This window comes from Gigantopelta aegis, chromosome 4 (genome assembly GCF_016097555.1).
Source record: "Gigantopelta aegis isolate Gae_Host chromosome 4, Gae_host_genome, whole genome shotgun sequence".
NCBI lineage: Eukaryota > Metazoa > Mollusca > Gastropoda > Neomphalida > Peltospiridae > Gigantopelta > Gigantopelta aegis.
Window position 1 is genome coordinate 20,528,199 of NC_054702.1, and position 24,858 is coordinate 20,553,056.

Consider the following 24,858-nt stretch of genomic DNA (forward strand, 5'->3'; position numbering starts at 1 on the left):
AGTATTCTCTCTCTCTCTCTCTCTCTCTCTCTCTCTCTCTCTCTCTCTCTCTCTCTCTCTCTCTCTCTCTCTCTCTCTCTTTGAATATATTGCAGGTTTAAATCGTTTATGAAAAAAACCCACACACCTATACTCCACGCTATATATATTCTGTCCATGTATCCATAACAAGTAAAACAAATACGTTAGTTTATTATTTTTGTCAATGTAGCCACAACAAAGACATTATTTTATATAATCTGTCCATGTAGCCATAACAAATATAACAAATACGTTATTTTATATAATCTGTCCATGTAGCCATAACAAATACAACAAATACGTTATTTTATAACACAGAATACCAGCCAACAACAAACAGAATCCCCAACAATGTCTCAACTAATATCGATTATTTTTGGCCAAACGTTGTAGATAATGCCCGTTATCTGCATGATTTGTTGTAGTTGGTTTGTGTATCGCTGTATTTAATCTCCACCTGCTGAGCGTGGGAAACCGCCTAAATAATGTAAGGTCTTGATAATTGAACGACGTTCATTTCCTAAGCACAGAACTCGCTAATTTCCGTCGCTATATTGACTTAAGTTGACTTCTGTGTGGGTTTATAGAGTACGGCAGGTAAGCCTTTCGATAAGATAGACTTGAGTCGTACATCGTTATCGTCTGCTGTATAATTTTTTTTTTTTTTTTAAAGAGTCAGTTTGTAAGTCAGTTTATTGAAGCTCAGTATAAATGTCTAAATCAAGATATAACCACTACTATTAGAGTCACGCGTCGGATTATCATAGCCTATTAGAAAGTAATTTTAAAAAACATCCCTAAAATACTATGTGATGTTATGATTGTTAGGCTTGCCACTATCTTCGCCATATCAGGTTTCTGCCTGGGTTTTTGTTTCGCCGTCTGCTTGTCTGTCTATATGTTAAAAGATCTCAAATCTATATGTATTTGCTTTTGTTTCTTAACCTGTCATTTTCCATTTAAATGCGAGAACGATCGTTTCGTATGTACGTCGCTCACGCAAATCTAAATTTGCGCAACCTATTTTTCGTTTGCATCATTTATTATTATTTATTTGAACATAAAGGGTTATGCATAAACACATAAATAGGTTACTCGAATTTTACGAAGCTATCTTAGCGCTAAGTGTATAAGGTAGCTATGCACTTAAGGTGATCTTAGCGCTAAGTTCGCTTCATAAAACGAGGTCCTGATTAGTTGTAGTTGTATTTGCAACCAAACAAAATGCTTTTAAAAATACAAATCATAGGTTTTTATTTTATATTATTTCATTTTAAGAAAAATCGTACTTTTGTCATATCTAATAATACATACAATTAGTCCTGTGGTCCTGCAGCAATAAGACATTTTAAAGAGGATGTAAATTGTTTTCGACTACAAGAGCCTTTTTTATGAACTAAATTTACATATTAAATACATTTTCTTGTTTAGAATACCAGTGTCTATACTGTAGTATTTTGTGGTCACCTAAAGGTGTGTTTTTTGGGTGTGTGGGTTTTTTTTTGTGTTTTTTTGGAAGGGGTGGTCGTAGGTGGGGGGAGGGGGTTTGTGTGTGCGGAATTATAAAGATAAAATCAAGTTTTGGCTAAAACAAATATGAGAATGCTGAGAAACACCATGTATATACAGACACTGACAGGGCATTTATAAATGTATATAATAAGTAATTTTCTTCATTAATCTGGCTCTACTAGTCAATGGCAATAAACTCATATAATCGTTAGTCATTACCTATATTTCCCAATTTACGTACATTTTTCTGTTCAGCATAAAATATATTTTGAGCTACCATGAACACCATAACGACCGGGAAAACCCAAAACCCAAAACATCAACAAAGACAAAAACAAAAAAATAAAAACATAACAAAGCAAATAATAATATATATGATACATACATACATACAGACAGACAGACAGATAGACAGATATAGATATAGATACAGATAGACAGATATAGATGGATAGATAGATAGATAGATAGATAGATAGATAGATTTCATTCAGTGATGACTAAAAAGCTGTAATATTTGTTACACTGTCTTATAATTTCAGTCGGTGCTTTTTAACGTTTTGAACGTCTTTAAAAGACACGAAACCTTAAAAATAATATAACAGGAAAAACCCCACACCCAAACAATGGAAGATATGGTTCAGGTAAGCGGTTCACATGCCGCACATAACAGCCACATATCCACCTACACGGCTAACCTGTATGTAAAACTTAAGAGATTTGCCTTCTAAGTATTTAACCGTAACTGCCCGCCGCCTTTTGAAACAAGTGCCAAAAGTTGGTTACTGAGATTTACAATACGCTGGTCAGGTAGCTGAGAGGGCGAGTTTCCGTAATCCCAACGTCAAACAACATCTAACTTTTCTGCGAGTTAAAGCCGGCCTGCTATCCGGATGGTATTTGCGAGTTCTTTGCTAAGAAAAACAAAGATCTAACCAGTCGAGGGACCTGTGCCAGAAATGACTCTTGGTAGACCGAAACCGTCGGACATGTTACGCCGTTCCTGGAAACGGGATTGCTGTGTGGCGAAAATAAACACGTTCGTAGGCGACGGACAAATCTGCTGATGCCAGTGTACATAGAAATAAAGAGAGTCAGGTTAGGCGGATTACCAACAGCGAGATTAGTGAAGAATCGCGGCAGGTTGAAGACGCACACAAGACAGAAGCAAATAGATATATGAAAAGATAGATATATGGATGGATAGACGAACTGACTGACGGACAGACAGACTCGACACAATAGACAGACAGACAGACAGATATATAGACACATAGATTAGAAAGATAGATAAGATAAGATAAGATAAGATAAGATATATATATATATATCTTATCTTATCTTATCTTATCTTATCTTATCTTATCTTATCTTATCTTATCTATCTTTCTTATATATATGTATATATGTATATATAAAGGAATTAAAGGAACATTGTAAAAAAAAAGAAAACTGATTTATTAATTTTTAATCATTATTCTCCATGTTTAGAATTATTTAAATGTTCATTCATTCATATATAATATAATATATATATATATAGATATAGATATATAGATAGATAGATAGACAGACAGTCACTCAGTAAGACAGACAGACAGACATATAGATGGGTCGTGACATGTACTATCTCTGTGAAATGGTACATACCAAATAATGTTTGCTTCTAATCGGCAAAAAAAGAGAAAGAAACAAGAAAAAGAGACAAAAGAAACAAAAGGAAACAAACAGGAAAAGGAAAAAAGGAATAGTACATGAATTGGCAGCAGCGTGTTTCTTCTCGTACTATCTGTGTGGTCCTGAATCATATGTCTCACATATAACAGTAGATAAAATTGTAAGTGTGCCTTTAAATAATATATTTATTTTCTAAGTTTCTATTTATTGTGGTCTATTAGAGTGCGCCGTGCGGCCCAATACCTCTGACTTCAACACTCGAGGTTTCTGTTGGGTTACCTTACCTCCAACAGTTACAACTGACATTTTTACAAGAAAAGAAAGAAAAATCTAAAGTCAATTAAAACAGTATCTATTAACGTTCGTTAGTTCGCTAGTGAGTGATCAACAGTTAATAAATTATTTGAGATATCTCCTTACATTTACAATTGGCATTTTCGTTTTACAAATCGTAGTATACAAAGCAATATATATAATATTCAAATTATCTCCAGGTATATGTTGAAATGAAGACTACCATCTTCATTATTGTTGGCCACATCAAAGTACGTCATAGTTACCATTCATTACACGAGGATAGTCGTTTTATTTTTTATTAACATACACAATTATATTTTGCAAATTTTATCTTGTTACTTGATTTAGAAAAATATAAATGTTTTAATGCCAGATGCTGACCTTGCGCTTTTAAAAGTCAAAACCTGTTTCCATATTTTACCACGTCGAAGAGAATTTTAATGCTAGACACAGACTACCAACTGTCAGCAGAAAGTTGGCTAACTCGACGGAGACGTTGTAATTTTCCCGACTTAGGATGGGCCCCAGACAGTTGCAGAAGTGACAGCAGGAAGTTGGCAGACTAGCATAACCGGCCTCGGTGGCGTCGTGGTTAAACCATCGGACATAAGGTATAGGATTCGCAGCCCGGTACCGGCTCCCACCCAGAGCGAGTTTTAACAATTCAATGGGTAGGTGTAAGGCCACTACATCCTCTTCTCCCTCACTAACTACTGTAAAGAACTGTGCAAAAAATACAAATATCACAGATAGATACTGACTTTTATTCAAAATTTTAATTGTATCCCGAAGAAAACAAGGTGATTTGTGTGCTGTATTGGCCATTCTCAAGAAGAATGTTACACCCCTGCATCACGGTGAGGTTACAGCACGCGCAGGGGAGACCGATAAAAAGGTCACATTTGTACTAAAGAAGAAAACAAATTCGGAGCGGGGTTTTAAGGGGTCAGGTAGGTGGGTGGTGCAACTGCTTTCTGACATCACCACTTCCCCGCTAGGAACAGCTCTTCAATCAAATTTAGTTCGTGGTGTTGTTGTTTTTACAGTGGAATTTATAATAACAATGGAAAATATTAATACATGTATACTCATTACAAAAAATTAAGCAACTGAAGGTTTAGTTTTTCATAGATCATTTTTCCAACTCCAAGTCAACTTATGTCAGTAACATATAATACACACATGCATGTGCCAAATTCATCTGTTTAATAAATTGAACTGGAATTGATATTAAATTTTAATTCATTGCCATTGCGATTATCATATCGGGCATAATCGCTTAATTATTTTTTTATTGGAGCGATAGGCGGAACAGTAGTGAGGAAATACCTGTAATCAACAGCCAGGTTAACTAGCTTTATACAACCAAGTTACTTACTTATTTTACTGGTTGTTTACATGTAAAAAATAAGAATACAATTAAGTAAAAGAAAAATATCGAACTGTTTAAAATTGCTCTGCATGAGAGGTAGTACCGTGATGCGAATCCAATACGAAGTTAAACTGAAAGCAATCAGTGACAATATGGAAAGACACAGACACACACACGTGCGAGCAAACATACATACATACACACATACACACAGAGAAACAGAGAATGAAAGAGAGAAGAGAAAGGCAGATATATATTAAGAATTATGAGAGAGAGAGAGAGAGAGAGAGAGAGAGAGAGAGAGAGAGAGAGAGAGAGAGAGAGAGAGAGAGAGAGAGAGAGCATCACCATCCATGAACAATTGTTTTACCCTAACTGCTGTCAATAATTGCCTGTCATGTTATTTGGACGACCAGCGGTGGCATGTTTGACCATTGATTTTTAATTGGACAGTTGTTGACTATGATGGGACAAGTTAACATTAGAATGTGTCGCTTAGTTTTCACAAAACGGTTATGTTTGATTTCTTTTTCTTTCCTGTTTGCGCACTAGCGTACCTTGATTTTTCAGAACAATAGTGCTTTGTTTCTGAGGCGAGATTATCGTTGGTTTGTACGCCAAGATTACATTTGATGGTCAATACAGTGTTGCATTTGTGTAAATCACTTTTGTTGCTTTTTCGACAATCGATCAACAACCTAATGCGGTGGGAAAAAAAACAATTTGCCGTGATGGCCCAAGCAATACAATCAAGTCTTGCTCATAATCTAATTAGTTTGTACAAAAAAGGCTGTTATATCACTCGTTATATTAATTGAGAATAACAAAGCATTTAAGCGGTCGGATAGTTACAGGTTTAAACGATCTTCTAATCGAATTAAATCTTTATCTCATTATTGGAAACGCAGTCGAGAATAACGTTCAGAACATATGAAACCGAAAGAAGGTAAAATTTGACAATGATTACTATCATTTTAATTATGATAGAGATTTTTATCTATCTATCTATTTATTTATCTATCTATCTATCTATATCTATCGATCTATCTATCTATCTAGTTTATAATTACATTCATTTATATATTTATTTTATAATTAAATTTATTTATTTATTAAAATATCGATTTTATGTAACCAAACTTAACGTTGCTTATTTGTGTTTTCTACATTTAAATATCACAGCAAGTTTCTTGTTTTAATCAGCCACATAATATTTAGACACAAATTTAGACAACTTTTTTTTCAACAAACAATTAAAGGGACAGACCCTAGTTTCAGCCCATGAAAATGCACACTAAGTTTGGTTAATCTACAAACCTGTAACACATTTCGATAGTTACAACTGAGTGAAATATGAGTCTTTGACTTTGAAATGATGAAATACCCTCTAAAAATAGACTAAAATTCGACTCTGTAACTGTTACTTCTCAGACGCAGTGCGTTTAAAAAAATATAAGAAATGCATTTTGTGATATTAAAAACACCAGGATGATCAAAAACACTTCGAATGTACGGAAATGGATAATCTAAAGAATAAAATCTAAGTAAAGTGTGATTTCAGTTATCAAAAACGGCTATAATAGGAAAAATATGCCTTAGTGTTTAAAAACTAGGGTATGTCCCTTTAAATATTCATAACGTTTTCTTCACCTTTAGCATGTTCTAAATAATATGCATATGTTCTGATTTCTTTTTGTAATTAGTATAAATAGTAAAGAACTTTCAAAACATATTTTAAATATGAACAATTTATAGACTGAAATTTGCATGCATGAGTATCAACCTCCACAAATATTAATATTTTGAATAGCATTTAATAAAAATAACCATATGTATGTGCTTTGTCTTTGGATATTTTAACTTTTAAAACATCCCGTATTTCATATTTACCATAAAAGTGTTTAAAACATTGTCACGGTGATATTTAAAATGAACTTTTAACATCTGTCATTCAGTGCAGAAACATGTTTTTACATAATTATATATACAATTTTTATTTTAATGTAAATAAGCATGTTCATATACTTACCTTTATTTGATGCACAACAGTTGACTGTGTTTTGTTGCGGTGTTGTTAAACAATTTATTTATTTATTCAATGCAAAAACACTAAGATATTTAAGCGCACTGTTTATATAAAGTGATATTTTTGTAAAATGCATTCTGTGTGACTTACGTATGTTGAAACGTTTGACTTTAATTTATTCCCTGGACAGATTAAATAGATAATTAGAAGAAAATAAGAAATAAATTGTCCTTAAAATGGCATTCATATGCATATGAAAGAAATTAACATCACTTTAATATACAAACTGCGCTTCATAACACTGTATATAATATTATACTCAAAAGGTGTGAAATAAACTATTTATTAAATAAAACAAATTATATTTTTTTTAATGTTTTTTTTTTTTTTTAAATCTCCCCAAAAACCACACAGTAACATGAAATTTTATCTGAAGACCATTTTGAGGTGTGCAATAAAGAATTATTGGATTTAATTTTTAAAAAGTTTATTTTAGCAATTTAAAGAAAGAGAAAATAGCATAGAAAAAGGCATTGTACTAAAGTGAAATATTGTAGGGTTTTTTTTAACTTATATTAAAGTTGTGAATTAATTGAATGTATTTTATAAAATTCACAACTTAAATATAACGAATAACATGTAATCACATATGAGAGAGAGAGAGAGAGAGAGAGAGAGAGAGAGAGAGAGAGAGAGAGAGAGAGAGAGAGAGAGAGAGAGAGAGAGAGAGACATACAGAGAGATATACAGAGAGAGAGAGAGACATACAGAGAGATATACAGAGAGAGACAGATAGACAGACAGACAGACATAGAGAGAGACAGAGACAGCGAGAGAGAGACAGACAGAGAGACACAGAGAGAGACATATAGAGTGATAAATGGAGATGGAGAACGAGAAAGAAAGAGGGGGTAGCTACGTCATTTTGTTCAGGACATAATATAGCACGGACTTTGATGTACCAGTCGTGGGTGGAGCTCTGACGGAGCTGGCGGGAAATACCCCGAGTCCATCTTGGATGAGCGTTCTACCACTGGGCTACACTCCGCCCCTTGCATGGTGTCCTATTCGAACATGGAATGCTAATTACGTACTCGTATCACACACTGCCATACGTATGAGTGCATTCATTTTCTGTATCTAAACCTGGCGTGATTCATTGACTTCTTTAACTATCCTTCACCAATCTACCATAGCTTTCCAAAAGCTGTGTTTTGTTCTACCGTGTCCTAATTTGTAACTTCGCGTAACATCGTAGAAATCACAGTCACCGAGCAAATACGATTACGTAAATTCCACCCGACGGCATGGGGGATCCGATACGCCATTCAGCTCTGTTACACTGATAGGGGTATCTGGGCTTAATAGCTGTTTAAAAGCGAAAACCCTCTTTTGAAATAATGATGTCTCGTTGATAATTTTGACCACAGGGGTTCAGACTTTCAAAGTTGTCCTTCGCCATCTGTAATTATAGTCTTATCCGGTGATCCCGTTCTCATGGGTTACTTATATTGTAACACGAGCTACAGATTTGACCCATAGGTTACCGAAGGGTGGCGCTTTGTACCTTCACAGTTTTGCTAGAGATGATGACAGTTGAATCATATGTATTATTTGACTCGACACATTTTGTAGCTATTTGTGTGGTCTTTTTAGTACCCTTAGTGCAAGAGAGAGAGAGAGAGAGAGAGAGAGAGAGAGAGAGAGAGAGAGAGAGAGAGAGAGAGAGAGAGAGAGAGAGAGAGAGAGAGAGAGAGAGAGAGCTTAATAATAAATTAGATTTTCGAATTTGAATATTCGTCCATATCTTTGACTGAGTACTTTTGGTTGTGATATTTTTTAAAAGAAAATTTAAATCTCATTTTATGTGTGTCATACAAAGTGATAGACAATATAACCAGCAGTTACGTATTAAGTTATTACATAATTATGATGTTTTTTAAATGGCTGTTTTAATGATTCTGGATTTAAATATTAGAACATAATTCTTTTCTAATTTGTCTATATAAAATTTATACGATTCTGTCTGATAATAGTGGAAAACATATTTTTTAATAACCCTACATGAGTATCTGTTATAGTTGTCTATGCATTTAAACACTAACAAATACACAATATAGTATACATAATACACGCTCTCGGAGGGGGATACTGGAATTAGTTTGCAAATGAAAATAACACGACAACACAAAGAAATTTATAGTTCAATTAAAAAACAACAAAAAAAAACAACAACCCTACAGTGGTTTAATAGGACAAAATTCATGTAACCCTTTTAACCTTGTGGACAAGATGATCTCAACAAACTATGTTGAATAAATCAGCGGGGCGAAAGGGTTAATATGCAATTTAAAGGTTTCAGTTTAAAAACAATCTCTGTTTATGTTTTAGGTCGTATTCTTGTGGACATTCCGTGCAAGGTTTGTCAAGATCATTCATCTGGAAAACACTATGGAATATACGCGTGTGATGGGTAAGTAGTATCCACGACATTGACGGACATTTAAAGACACTGATCTGTATTCACGACATTGACGGAAATTTAAAGACACTGATCTGTATTCACGACATTGACGGACATTTAAAGACACAGATCTGTATTCACGACATTGACGGACATTTAAAGACACTGATCTGTATCCACGACATTGACGGACATTTAAAGACACTGATCTGTATTCACGACATTGACGGACATTTAAAGACACTGATCTGTATCCACGACATTGACGGACATTTAAAGACACTGATCTGTATTCACGACATTGACGGACATTTAAAGACACCACTGATCTGTATCCACGACATTGACGGACATTTAAAGACACTGATCTGTATTCACGACATTGAAGGACATTTAAAGACACCACTGATCTGTATCTACGACATTGACGGACATTTAAAGACACTGATCTGTATTCACGACATTGACGGACATTTAAAGACACTGATCGTAATTTTTAGACAGTGTAAAAGATCTCGCTGCGAAAAAACCCCTTACGGGAGTAATTAATTACAATACTAAGCATTCATACAATTTATTTTTAAAAAATCCACATGCTAGAAATTTACGCTCCTTGAACTACTCCCAGGGAAGTGAATGGGAGCCAGAGTGATGGCTACCCTTATCCGGCGATATCTGGAGTAAAAGACATCTTTTTGGCCGTATATTTACACGTTACTGACAACTTCTTGCTTAAATAATTAATTTCAACAAACCCAGTGTGTTTCTGGTGGCTCTAGTCTTTGTAGTGGCTCTACGGGCGGGAAGTAGCCCAGCGCTCGCTTGATGTGCGGTCGGTCTAGGATCGATCCCCGTTGGTGGACCCATAGGGCTATTTCGCGATCCAGCCAATGCACCACAACTAGTATATCAAAGGCCGTGGTATGTGCTGTCCTGTCTGTGGGATGGTGCCTATAAAAGATTCCTTGCTACTGATGGAAACATTTAGCGGGTTTCCGCTTTAAGACTATGTTAAATTACCAAATGTTTGACATCCAATAGCTGATGATTAATAAATCAGTATGCTCTAGTGGTGTCGTTAAACAAAACAAACAAACAAAATTGTAGTAGCTACACGTGCATTTTGTGCGAAACAGAAAACGGAATGCACCTCGAAAACCTTGCTGACTAGCTAAAACATGTTTAGGAAAGTAATATTGTATTCATATGTTTAAGTGACCGACAATTCCTCCCCACCTTCGCCCTAGATGAGAACATTTTGAGAATTATTTAAACCATTTTCGAGATCTATCTATGTGTCTATGTATCCATCTATCTATCTATTTATCTATCTATCTGTGTATATATGTATCTATATATGTATCTATCTATGTATCTATGTATGTACGTATCTATCTATATCTATTTATCTCCTCCTTCCCTCTACCTCTCTCTCTCTCTCTCTCTCTCTCTCTCTCTCTCTCTCTCTCTCTCTCTCTCTCTCTCTCTCTCTCTCTCTCTCTCACTCTTCTAAACAATAGTTCCCCTGCGTCTATGATTTGGGTTTGAATGAAACAATAACCATTATTAAAAATGTAACATGCGTTGGATATGAATTAATTGACGGAAATCACGATAAAACATACAATAAGAGGACAACACAAACAAGAAAAACAGAACACATATATACACACGCAGGCACGCACCAACGCACGCTCGTACACACATGCACACACAGACACATATAAGCACATACATATGCACGCACACACACACACACACACACACACACACACACATACACACATGCTAACATACACACACACACACACAAGGAATCATAATATTATAGTATCATCTTTATTTAGCATAACAGTGTTTCGAATCAAATATTTTATGAAAGAAAATACCATCGATTTCATGCAATCATCATGTATTAAATATGATATACAAACAAAAAAGTAAATTCGCACAATGAACGATATCCGAATTGTGACATCATTATGTGTTCAATAAAAAGGTATTGACGTTGCATCGTAGCCAGGTATTAAATATTATCTATGCAAACAAAGGGAAAATGACTTTATTACAATGAACGGTATAGCTTGGATGTAGCACTGATGAATGCTTTAGCAATTATATTGATTTTATATCACCGGCAGAATAAAATGACTTTGATGCAGCGAAATTTACATAAAGTGAAATATGCATGTAAATGTCACGTTTCAGGTAACATTGGAGAATAAATATAATAGGTTTTTTTTAATCAAGGTTTTCGACATGGTTTACAATGTGTAGATAACAAATACTAGAGAACATAAATGATTTGGTCTAACAATATCTATTAATGCTAAGTATTCTGGTGTTTCACAGTGAAGAAAAAAGATAATTTCTTTAACATTACATTTGGGGTGTTATATCACATAATGAATGAATGCATGAATGAATGAATGAATGAATGAATGAATGAGAGATGAATGAATTTTTAACGACATCCCAGCACGAAACTATATTTAAGCTACTGGGTTTGAAACAAAGATAAGTACAATATATATATACATACATTCACACACACATAATACACATACAGACATGTACACAAATAAATACACTCGTACACTTATTATGATACACATACACAAATACACACACATACACACACACAACACACACACAACACACACACAATCACACACACACACAATACACACACAACACACATACGATGACACACACACTAACACACTAACACACACACACACACACACACACACACACACACAAAGACGCATACAAATACACATACACACACATTCATAGACATCACACATACATAATTATACACACATATAAACTAACATTCTAAAATCCTTATAATGTTATTTGCAATAATTAAAAATCATTTCACAACTCGTTTTAATCGTGTCTTCTAACCCACTGTTTTAAATAGAATATCTGGTCCTGTGCTTATCAAACGTTTAGAGTCTGGACTCAATACTAATAGATTCTGATACTTTAACATCATAGCAACGTCATACAAATTCTATGCGTGTGACGTCATTAAAAATTGAGTCTCAACCCTAAATGTTTTATAAACTCGGGCTAGGCTCCTAAGTGTATTTCCGTCCAAACCAGACCCAATACTTATAAAGCTTTCAGTTCACACTCAAGTCTGAGGTTTTAACGTCATGACAACGCATGCAGTCTGCATTCGTCTGACGTCATTAAATGTTGGAGTCTAGACTCTAAAGTTTATAGGCATGGGCCCAGGTGGGTGTCATCCTTTGAAGCATGTGCACACGTTAATTATATACCAATATTAGCGTCCATTATATTCTTTTTCTTTTCTTTTCTTTTCTTTTCTTTCGTTTCCTTTTCTTTTCTTTCTTTTCACTCTTTCTTTCTTTCTTTCTTTCTTTTTTATTTTTATTTTTATTTTATTTTTTTTAATTTAGTCATCGCAATGACCCTTTGTGACTAACAGGCGGGGTGCTTCTCTGTGTCTGTGCACATCTGTCTTACTATTTGCTACCCGGATTTCAGTCAGCTTTTCTTCTGAAAGAGCCGTTGTCTACACGGTAACTCTAGTCAAACATGCATTAATTATGACATATAGTTGGTTTTGTGCAGTTTAGTAATCACAGGCTTAACATGGTCTTTTCTCTCTCTTTTTTCAGCTGTGCCGGCTTCTTTAAGGTGAGTTTGTCACGACATCCTCTCTGTGTTACGCCCTGCAAGTTACATATTTGCCGTCTTTTTGTACGTACATGAAAGGCTTAAAGTTTTCACTGGACGAAATGTCGCTTCTTTTATATCTCGTATATACCGTTCGCTTGTCGTAATCAATATAAAAAACCAGCGGTCTAATTGCGTTCAGTTTTGCTGTAACCAGTCTCTCATGTTGTGCTCAGTTTGTGTGTGTCTAGATCTGTTGCGCACCACAAAGAAAATTATAGTCGTCACAAGGTGTTTTATACCTTATATACTGCCCGCTGTTCGTAATCAATATAAATTTTAAAAAAAACATTGCGGTAACATTAAGTTCAGTTTTGCTGTACATGTCTTTCTCGTTGTACTCAGTTTGTGTGGCTCTTTGTGTACCACAAAGAAAATGACAGTCGTCACAAATTGCACAATCCGTGGTTTACCCGAACCTTCTGAACGAAAGCCGAATCTTTTGACTTTGTACTTATGTTGGCAACCTGTGTATCTGGTTGATCTATTAACCCTGGTGTTTGCTAGAACAAAAGTCCGGCGATTAGAAAGTTTAACGTTTTCCTAGACAAACCCACCCGCGTTAGCTCAAACGAATCACTTCAAAGGGATCTCCCTGTCTGTTCTTCTTAGCTACGACCGTAACTGACAATATTTAGTTTATGTGAGAACTGCTGAAGGGGTTGGCACGAGATTTCGAGGTATCCGAAACGTCTGAAATTAACCCCAAACGCAAAATCTTAGCGCGGTCCTTGTAACAATTTGCCAGCAGGTCGCTGGGGTTCGGACCAAGAAGGCAAATAGAAGGATTTCCAGCAGGCACGTTGGTTTGTCGGCGGGCTTGGGCAGCTATGCATGTCATGCATTTCTTATCGACTAATCAAGTGGTGTTTCCAAAAGTCACATTTGTTTAAGGATTTGTCTCGCTAGGAGACAACAGGGAGAAAAACCACACAACAAAAACTTGCGAAAATTCATATGAAATTTCTCCCCGACTCTTCGTTGTCTTCGCTCGGAGAAAGTGGACGAGACTTTTGACTTCCCTGTTTGATTCTGTCTTGTCGTCTGCGATGCAGTAATCGTTGTGCAAAGCTCCGTGCGTTATCCCTTGTTTGTGCGGAAGCGGCTTTGTTCTTTGACAAACTGAACTGAAGATGAACACAACGTACGTGCACAACTATGTCCATAATACTCGTTATCTTGTCATTTTTAACTTTTCAAACCAATTGATTAGGCGTTGATTTAGTCGATGACCCAAGGGACACCGCAACTTCTATATTTAGTTAAGACGTTTGTTTAGATGATGGTCCAAGGGACCCCTCCCCCACTCCTATATTTAGTTAAGAAGTTGGTTTAGATGACGGTCCAGGGACCCCTCCCCCACTCCTATATTTAGTTAAGAAGTTGGTTTAGATGACGGTCCAGGGACCCCTCCCCCACTCCTATATTTAGTTAAGAAGTTGGTTTAGATGACGGTCCAGGGACCCCTCTCCCACTCCTATATTTAGAGAAGTAGTTGTTTTAAGTGATATTTGGGTGGAGAAAGATAAGGAATAACTGCTCATTGACACCCCAGCACAAATTAGTCTGCGGCAATGTGGTGTCAGTTATATGATTATTTTGCCGAGGGATAGAAATGGAGAGAGAGAGAGAGAGAGAGAGAGAGAGAGAGAGAGAGAGAGAGAGAGAGAGAGAGAGAGAGCGCGGGAATGAGAGAAAATAAGAGACAAAGAGAGAGAGAGAGAGAGAGAGAGAGAGAGAGAGAGAGAGAGAGAGAGAGAGAGAGAGAGAGAGAGAGAGAGAGAGAGAGAGCTTACTACACACGTTACTGCTACAAAAACAAACGGTATGGAATGTTACTTGCACTTTCCACCAGCATGGAACACTGATTGGGACGAGGATAAAAATCTACAACCCATAATACCCCAGACAAACTCACTACCGTAAGCTACACACACTCCTTACGGCGAGGAATCGTAAGCTTGTTTATCAACGCCATCGATGTACATTACGTTAATATTACGCCCCTCTTAAAATTCTAGACCCGCCACTGCAGTTTAGAGTTGCTGATGTTCGAAGTACAAATCGTTACAGTGTGAAACTTTAGCATCGTGTTCCATTTATTTACGTCAAATCATTTAGTGTTTTGTTTGTTTGTTTGTTTTTTATTGTTGTTATTGTGTTTTAAATCACATGGTTCAAATGGAGAATGGACTATTTAAATTCAGTCACACATTTTAAATGTTATTATTGGTTTAAAATATGCATGCTATGAAAAAATAAATAATTGGGGAACCATTTTTGTGCCAAATTCAGGACGTGTTTGCAAAAAAAGATGTAATAAATAATCGTATACTTCGCCGTTTTATTTAATTTTAAAAATTTATTTGTTTATTTATTTTAATTATTTCAATTATTAATTTATTATTTTATTTATTTGTTTGTTTGTTCGTTTATTTATTTATAATTATATTTACTTTCTTTTTTCCTTCATGCAGTTAAATGTAATGTTTTTTCATATAATATTCTAAATTTTATTTCATAAAATTATTGGCCAGCATAGTTATAATTATTCCACTGATACCACCAATAATATAATTAATATGGTAATATTTTTTGTGGTGTTATGTTCTAAATAATAATGGTGGTGGCGGTGCCACTGATGATATAAATATATACTATTTTATAAAGTAGTATTAAATAAACGAATAAATAAATAAATAAATACATGTAAATAAATAAAACAGATATGGATACGATTATTTCTTATCTCTTTCTTTCAAGCCCGTCTTGAATTTGGCATAAAGGTGTTCACCTCTTCTTTGTTTTCATATCGCATATTGCAATAATCATCTGCATTCAGTCCCAGATCAAAGGCTCTTATACTTAAGATAAAAAACGGTTTTTCCGCATATTTCAATAATTGTCTATATAAAAAAAGTCTATGTAAAAAAGTTAAAAGTTAAATTACTAGTAAATTATGTTACCATTCAGATGTATATGTGCGAAAGTGTATTCCTTGTGATGTTAAAATAATGTCCATTGTTATTATTATTAGAAGAAGAAAAAAATATTTTGTTAGTTCCTATTATTATTTTGTTAATATTTTACACAAAACTTAATATATTTGTGGATTATTTATAGTGTTATTGGGGAAATTGTTTTTATTTTAATTTATTTTATTAATAATATTACGATATTTATTTATTTATTATTCATCACAGGAAATATAATTTATGAGCAAAGTAACGAAGATTTGATATTCAAATAAATGATATAATTAAATACCCGAACATACAATTTAATTTTTTTTTAAATATTCAATTTAATGAACAATAAAATATAAGTAAAAAACCAAAAAAAACCCACGAAAATTTAATAATGATATAGGTGTGTTCATTTAATACTTATTGTTTTTTTTATTTAAATTTAATGTTTAATATTAAATTTAATTTGCAGCGTTCAATACGAAGAAACCGACAGTATATATGTAAGTCGCGGGGCCAGGGGCCGTGTCCGGTTGATAAAACACACCGCAATCAATGCAGAGCTTGTAGGCTGAACAAATGTGTGGAGACGGGAATGAACAAAGATGGTAAGTACTTTATATATTTCTAGGTGCCCTCCCATTCTGCTTACAACCCACTTTGCCTACAGCCCTGTATTCCTACAGTCTGCCTACTGTATGAAAAAGTGACATCCCCAGTTAATAGTTGGACAATCCCTATTATTTTGTGTCTCAAACCAATATAAAAACATTGTATTATATAAACAATAAGTAATGTAATTGGGGCTTAGTTGAGCAAATGTGATTTTATGTTCTTTATGGTGATTAGTATTAGTCCAATGATCCCATACTGTGATCTTTAGTATGTGATCAAAGTTAAATGGCCTCCGTGATTCTTTGATATAGGATTAAAGTTAAACTTTGAACAAAATATTTGTTTAATATTTGTGAGATCATTTTAATAGTTTATTTTTTTGTTTTGTTTGTGTAATGTTAATCGTTTTTATAATAAAATATGTGTTTGTCATCTTATTTTGTCATGTTATTTTTATACATACATGGAATGATACACGTTTAGCTGGGGATGGCATCTTTTTATACTGAGTGTAGGCAAACTGGGTTGTAGGCAAACTGGGTGTAGGCAAACTGGGTTGTAGGCAAACTGGGTTGTAGGCAAACTGGGTGTAGGCAAAGTGGATTGTAGGCAAACTGGGTGTAGGCAAAGTGGGTTGTAGGCAATCTGAGTGTAGGCAAACTGGGTTGTAGGCAAACTGAGTGTAGGCAAACTGGGTTGTAGGCAAAATGGGTTGTAGGCAAACTGGGTGTAGGCAAACTGGGTTGTAGGCAAAATGGGTGTAGGCAAACTGGGTGTAGGCAAACTGGGTGTAGGCAAACTGGGTTGTAGGCAAACTGGGTGTAGGCAAAATGGGTGTAGGCAAAATGGGTTGTAGGCAAAATGGGTTGTAGGCAAACTGGGTGTAGGCAAACTGGGTGTAGGCAAACTGGGTTGTAGGGTTGTAGGCAAAATGGGTTGTAGGCAAAATGGGTTGTAGGCAAACTGGGTGTAGGCAAACTGGGTTGTAGGCAAACTGGGTGTAGGCAAACTGGGAGGACACCTATTTCTAGAGGGCGGGACGTAGACCAGTGGGAAAATGCTCACTTGATGCGCGGTCGGTCTAGGATCGGTCGCCGTCGGTGGGCCTATTGGGCTGTTTCTCGCCCTAGCCAGTGCACCACGACTGGTATATGAAAGGCCGTGGTATGTGCTATCCTATCTGTGGGATGGTGCATATAAAAGATCCCTTGCTTCCAAATTGAAAAATGTAGCGGGTTTCATCTTTATGACTGTTAAAACGACCATATGTTTGACATCCCATAGCCGATGATTAATAAATCAATGTGCTCTAGAGGTGTCGTTAAACAGACTCAAACTTTTTATATATTTCTGTAACTGTTTTCTATTCTTAATATTGTGTATATTATGTGGGGGTTTTTTTTACATTTTCTTTTCTTTCTTTGTTTCTTTTCTTTTCTATTTTGTTTTGTTTTTGTTCTATCCACCTTTTTCTTTTCGAATTCCAGAGCTTCGGGTATGCAATTGATGAATATATGGAAAGTTGAATGAATGAATGAATGAATGAATGAATGAATGAATAACTGATGGATGAATGGATGAACTGAATAAATAAACATAAATAAAATAATGAAAGAATGAATGAATGAATGAATGAATGAATGATTGAATGAATGAATGAATGAATGAATGGATGGATGGATGGGTGGGTGGATGGATGGATGGATGGATGGATGGATGAATGAATCTTCCCCTCTTTCATTTAGTTAAAGTACATTCGCCATACTATGTTTGTTATTAATTTAATATACAAAGCCTCATTTAAATAGTTAAAAACAGTGCAGAATATTCCATTACCTGGACCCTGTTCTCATTAGATTCTCAATTTGCCCTTTTTTTCTTTGTTTTTCATGTGTTGTTCGAGCTCACATGTCGTTAAACATTTTCTGAATTCAAACAATATTAAATAATATTTGTAAATATTACATTAAAATATCATGTAAGCAGAAGTTTTTATTCACAATTCTCAATTTATTATTCAAATTCTTTAAAATTCAAATGTCGTTAATACATTTTTATTTCTAATAAAGCGATTTGTATCAAAAACCAATCCACCTCGACCCACGAGTGACATAACCATTATCTGCTTAGAAATCGCGCCGTACAGAAAGGGCCCACAGGGCATTCTTCGACGGTAATGCTCGAAAGGAGTTCGAAACAACATATTAAAGGCCATGTAACAGATTTTAATGAGACACTTCGGGCGACGATGATCATTTGAATACATTATTGTGATAGGCGAGAGCTGGATCGCAGTGAAGGATGGACTTGGGCACGCCCGTACGTGGCTGTCTAATTGACTTGTGTTAATCGACAGCAGAAGAACACAAATTGAGATCGGCCGATTGAATTGCGGAAGCAGTGGAAAACGGTTTACAGTGAAATTCGAGACGGACCTCTGTTCGGGCCCTGATCAGCCAATTACCGGGTCCATTGTGTGACGTTGAAAGTGTCCGTGACGTGACCGCGTCTATAACGGCAGATAAAAAATGTAATAGTAATATAAACATGGAACATTGTGAAACTGTAAATGTGATCGTTTGAGAAAATGTAATCTGTCTATTCTTATATTACATGCATGGAAGTTGATGGTTTCAAAGTAGTTAGTATGAGAGAGAGAGAGAGAGAGAGAGAGAGAGAGAGAGAGAGAGAGAGAGAGAGAGAGAGAGAGAGAGAGAGAGAGAGAGAGAGAGAGAGGGGGGGGGCAGACGGACAAACATACGGGGGTGGGGTGTATTTCTCAGTTGTCGCAAACTTTTAAATGCATACACATTGTGTTAAATAACTACAAATTAATATACGTGGCGTATCCATAAAAACCCAGCAGCCAATTCCTTGTTATTCAAACGTTGTGGCAAGACATCGTGTGCAAACACGCTCGCGATAATTGTGATTTGACGCCTTTAAACTGTCAGTCGCCCTTTATAGATTTTATAATACAGTTTGCTTTTGCTAGTAAATAAAATTATTTAGTTGTAATTTGTTTCATCGGTTTGTACTTAAAGATATAATATTAACATTTGGCGGAAAACCAATTTGATAGAGCCCCTTAAATTTATATAAGCTTTTTATCCCTATATGTTTATACCTGGCTTGATAACACCCCTACCACCCCGTTCTTACAGCATCACCCCACACTTCAATATATCCCTATTAAAATATTAAATTATATCTTAATATCCCTATTAAAAGACTAAATCATATTTTAATATCCCTATTAAAAGACTAAATTATCTCTTTTTCCTCTTTTGGTAGCACTTGATCGAGTCGGCCACGTGGTGCCGACCCTTTCGGTTTAATAGCTTAATAATAGACTCTCAAATCATGTCCATTTAATTCCTTTTAATTCGGTTCCCGCAGCAAATTGGACACTACAAGGGTCGACAATCTTTGTCGTGTAGCCACTAATAGTAGCCACGAAGCAGAGTCCACCCTCTTAAAAAAAGAAAAAGAAAAGAAAAGAAAAATTGATCCACCCGATTGTGTGGTGTGAGACCACGAGGAGTTGTCATGCGTCCTGACGGTGGGTGATTTCCCCCTGGTGGAGTGTGTGTTTTCTTCCGATTCATTGTTGCTGGTCTCTTGCCTTTCAACACCTGCGTAAATACGAAACACAAAGTGTCTGTCCATCGGATCCTTCTCAACTTACTGCGTTTTGACGAAAGGTACACAGTGTTTCGCCGGCGATGTCCAATTCTTCACGATCCGAGGAGAAACACGCAGACGCAAAGCTAATCATTTAAAGCCAGTATTGTTGTCCGCTCTATGGAAGGGATATACTTTTCGCGTTCTTTGTGAAAATTGGGTGCACCAGGGAAGGACGTAGTTTCGGAAAAGGGTGGGTGGGTAGGAGGGTTTCTGTTTTGTGTTTCCTTAAACAGTATTTGTAAGAGTGAAATGTGGTATACACTTAAAAGGTCAACCAGACTTTAATAATACACAAAATGTACTGTTAATAAATGTTTAACGACACCCCATCAAGAAACATATATTACCTATTGGGTGTCAAACTATGTTAAATGCGAAAAAATAACGTGAAGATAACCATCAATATAAAAATTCAACAGTTAAAATGTACTGTTAAATATAATAGTATAATATGTGGATACATGTAACTAGTGTTATTGAATTACTTTACCTCAAATTGGTACATGTACTTACTGGACTACAACATCTGTCATTTCGATTGTAAGCCAACAGCTTATTAGTAAATAGTGTTGCACACATCCTTACTTTAAAAACAAATCTTTTTAAAAATCTAGATTAAATTAACCCCGATTTCTTAACCACCGCAGCACTGAAGCTGGTTACTTCATATTGTTACTTTAGCGTTATATTGTGGAACTGGAACTGCAGTGTTGACCTTTCAATCCAGAATCAACAGTTTCACAAAATACGCATAATTATGTACAGACATCTATTACTCAAATTCGCTGTGTTGATTTATTGTTCTATAGACAGAATTGGAAAGCTAAAGAGCACATTGATTTAATTAATCATTGGCTATTGGAAATGATATATCATCGTGGAGAGTGGCAGTCCTCTTACATACAAAGTACCTGACACTGATTAATAAGAGAAATGATATATCATCGTGGAGAGTGGCATTCCTCTTACATACAAAGTACCTGACAGTGATTAATAAGAGAAAGGATATATCATAGTGGAGAGTGGCAATCCTCTTACAAAGTACCTGACAGTGATTAATAAAAGATAGGATATATCATCGTGGAGAGTGGCAATCCTCTTACATACAAAGTACCTGACAGTGATTAATAAGAGAAGTTACGTCTGTTAGAACATCCCTTGACCCTGATTTCTGCAAAGATATGATTTTAATAGTGTCGTCGTTCAGAAGTGACCAAATGAAGCCATGTCAGTCACGGAACACACTTTTTGAATCAATCAAAGTACTAAAATATCTTAAATCAGTTACTGTATTTATTTTCTAGATTATATATGCGTTTTACCAACGAAATGTAACTTTTTTTTCCAACCTTGCGTAGCTTGGAATCTAAATCTGACTCTCAAATCAAGAATCAAACGTTTTCCAATATGGAGCACAGCTGTTGCTCTCAATTCACGAAACATCGCCCAGGGCTAAATTACTCTTTTTAACGCACTCCTATTCACTAAAGGTTCACGCACGTCCATCCTGAGCACGATTTCAGACTTTGCGCCAGCCATTCTATCCAGGGCCCCGTTCCAAGAAACAATCTTAGCACTAAGATCACCTTAAATGCTAAAATCGCTTCGTGAAACGGACCCAGGAGTCTCATCAATCCTTGAGGTGATCGTAGCGCTAAAATCGCTTCGTGAAACGGACTCAGGAGCCTCATCAATCTTTAAGGTGATCGTAGCGCGAAAATCGCTTCGTGGAACGGGGCCCAGGACCCTCACCCATCCATAAGCCACCTCCTTACAGCAGCTGGTTACGCACCTCGTTAGCCGGTACTGTGCCGATCTACGTACAATTGTGTTTGCTTTGGAGATGAACACGCTGCAAGGTGTCCTTGGCAAATAGAAAGTGGCAGATGAGGACTTTTGATTTCGTCTAAACACAAGATAGACTGTGATTTGTTTAGAACCGAGTCGCGTTAACACCTCGACGAGGATTTGTGACTTCTCAATAGGTAAAAAGTCTGGCTTTATCTCGAGGCAAAGCAAAGCAAACAGTCGGCCAAACATCTTCTTCGTTAGAGAAGAAATCGCTTTCTTCCATCACTTAATATTCCTTTTTTGTGACTCACGGGTATTAACCGAGTCTATGGTTTTGACACTTTCGGGGAGTCAATATTTTTTTGTAGGTCGCACGGTGCTCTGATATTTGCCTTTAGGTTTGAAGTATCGTTTTTCATTTCTATTAATTGCCAGATATATACCCAGTAAGATGGCACTCTTGGAACCAGCAGGCCCCGTGAACAAAGGGAGGAAAACAGGATGTCATATTTGAGGCCATCTGACGTGTGTCTCTGTAGCGCATTAAGATAAAGGCTTATTGTTCGTTCGTGTTAAACTGGAGTAAAATCTCTCGAAAATATCCAGATAATAAATATTTGGCGATCTGAAAAGGAATTTTAATTAATTGTCTGCAAAATTTTAATTTCAGTTCGATATGTGTGTGTCTGTACGTACGTATATCGGTTTATATGTCTGTCTGTTTGTCTGTCTGTGAGTCTGTTTGTTAGTATGTATATATGTATGAATGTATGTATGTATGTATGTATGTATGTATGTATGTATGTACGGGGTTTTGGGTGCGTGTGTGTATGTGAATGAATGAATGAACGCATGGCCCTGTTGCAGTTTAATTAATTGATGAAAGTTAATGATACCAGAGGTCGAACAAATATATTGGCTACTGGGCATCAAATAAAAGTTGCACAGTGAACAAACGAACGAACGTATGAATGAATGAATGAACGAATGGATCAATCAATCAATAAATGAAATATAAATATACAAAAGCTATACACTTAAGAAACACACACACCCGAGCAATTTAGAGCTATGGATAAAATATAATATTCTTAAAATGTTACTCAAACACCAGCTTCTTTTTGTATATTTTAAACAAAATGCAAAACAAACTGTGGGCGGTATTGAAATAAATCATCCACATTGCCCACGCCAACAATGAATATATCATCGCCGTCTTATTATAAATGCATATACTAATATATGGATGTGACTAATCGTGATAAAAGTCTAATTCATATGCAAATACAAATGCACATGCCAACATGTTGCAACAAAGTCAAGGCAGATACCAAACATGAGAACAGTACTGACATTTACATATTACCGAGATCAGCGGTTCGTCAATAATGGAACATCCGTTTCAGTTTGATTAAAAAAACATACAGGAAATTTAAAGTGGCATGATCGCTGTTTGCATCGATCGATTTTACATAGCAAATTAATCGATTTCGCATATTGAATGAGTTGTAATGTTATATAATAATAACACTCAGACGAGAGTTGATTGATGAACCGGAGAATGGAAAGAATGTGGCATCAGCTAGTAATGAATTCGTTTGTGTACTTGACAAAGAGTGAAAGTTTTCAGTATCTTCCTTAGCGTAATGTTTTTCAAACTCTAGAATGCGCTGGAGTGAAGGCTTAATCTAGACACTAGACTTAAACCGAACCAGATAATGGAAAGAGTGTTGAATCAGTTAGTAATGATTTTGTTTTTTGAACTTGACAAAGAATGAAAGTGTTCAGTACCTTAGCGTAATGTTTATCAAATTTTAGAATGCGCTGGAGTGAAGGCTTAATGTAGACACTATACTTAAACCAAACCAGATAATGGAAAGAGTGTTGAATCAGTTAGTAATGATTTAGTTTTTTGAACTTGACAAAGAATGAAAGTGTTCAGTACCTTAGCGTAATGTTTATCAAATTTTAGAATGTGCTGGAGTGAAGGCTTAATCTAGACACTAGACTTAAACCGAACTAGATAATGGAAAGAGTGTTGAATCAGTTAGTAATGATTTTGTTTTTTGAACTTGACAAAGAATGAAAGTGTTCAGTACCTTAGCGTAATGTTTATCAAATTTTAGAATGTGCTGGAGTGAAGGCTTAATCTAGACACTAGACTTAAACCGAACCAGATAATGAAAAGAGTGTTGAATCAGTTAGTAATGATTTAGTTTTTTGAACTTGACAAAGAAAGAAAGTGTTCAGTACCTTAGCGTAATGTTTATCAAATTTTAGAATGTGCTGGAGTGAAGGCTTAATCTAGACACTAGACTTAAACCGAACCAGATAATGAAAAGAGTGTTGAATCAGTTAGTAATGATTTAGTTTTTTGAACTTGACAAAGAAAGAAAGTCTTCAGTAGCTTCGCGTAGTGCTTATCAAATTCTAGAATGTGCTGGAGTGAAGGATGAATCTAGACGCTAAACTTAAGCTGAATAAAGTCCATGGAATTAACAATATAAATTATAGTCAAAGTCTAATTCAGTGTTCAGAGTTATAGAACGTATAAAGCTGGATTCAAGCTCAGGTTTAGAGCTTAACCGTGACTTGTTTGAAGTTTGAATGGTGACAAAGATGAGATATTGTTGGAACTTATTTCACGTTTAAATCTGCGATCAAAGCTCAAGTTTAGAATGAATAAATGAGTTGAAGATCGATTGAATGAATGAAT

General features: G+C 35.6%; 1 protein-coding gene across 1 annotated transcript in view; it reads left to right on the plus strand.

The window, feature by feature from the left end:
• Nucleotides 1–24,858, plus strand: part of LOC121369663 (nuclear receptor subfamily 2 group E member 1-like) — a 38,536-nt gene that overhangs the window by 4,467 nt on the left and 9,211 nt on the right. Inside the window, exons 2-4 of the mRNA XM_041494710.1 lie at nucleotides 9,297–9,378; nucleotides 13,026–13,044; nucleotides 16,522–16,657. Of these exons, the coding sequence (XP_041350644.1) occupies nucleotides 9,297–9,378; nucleotides 13,026–13,044; nucleotides 16,522–16,657 (237 nt within the window). The remainder of the gene's footprint in view (nucleotides 1–9,296; nucleotides 9,379–13,025; nucleotides 13,045–16,521; nucleotides 16,658–24,858) is intronic.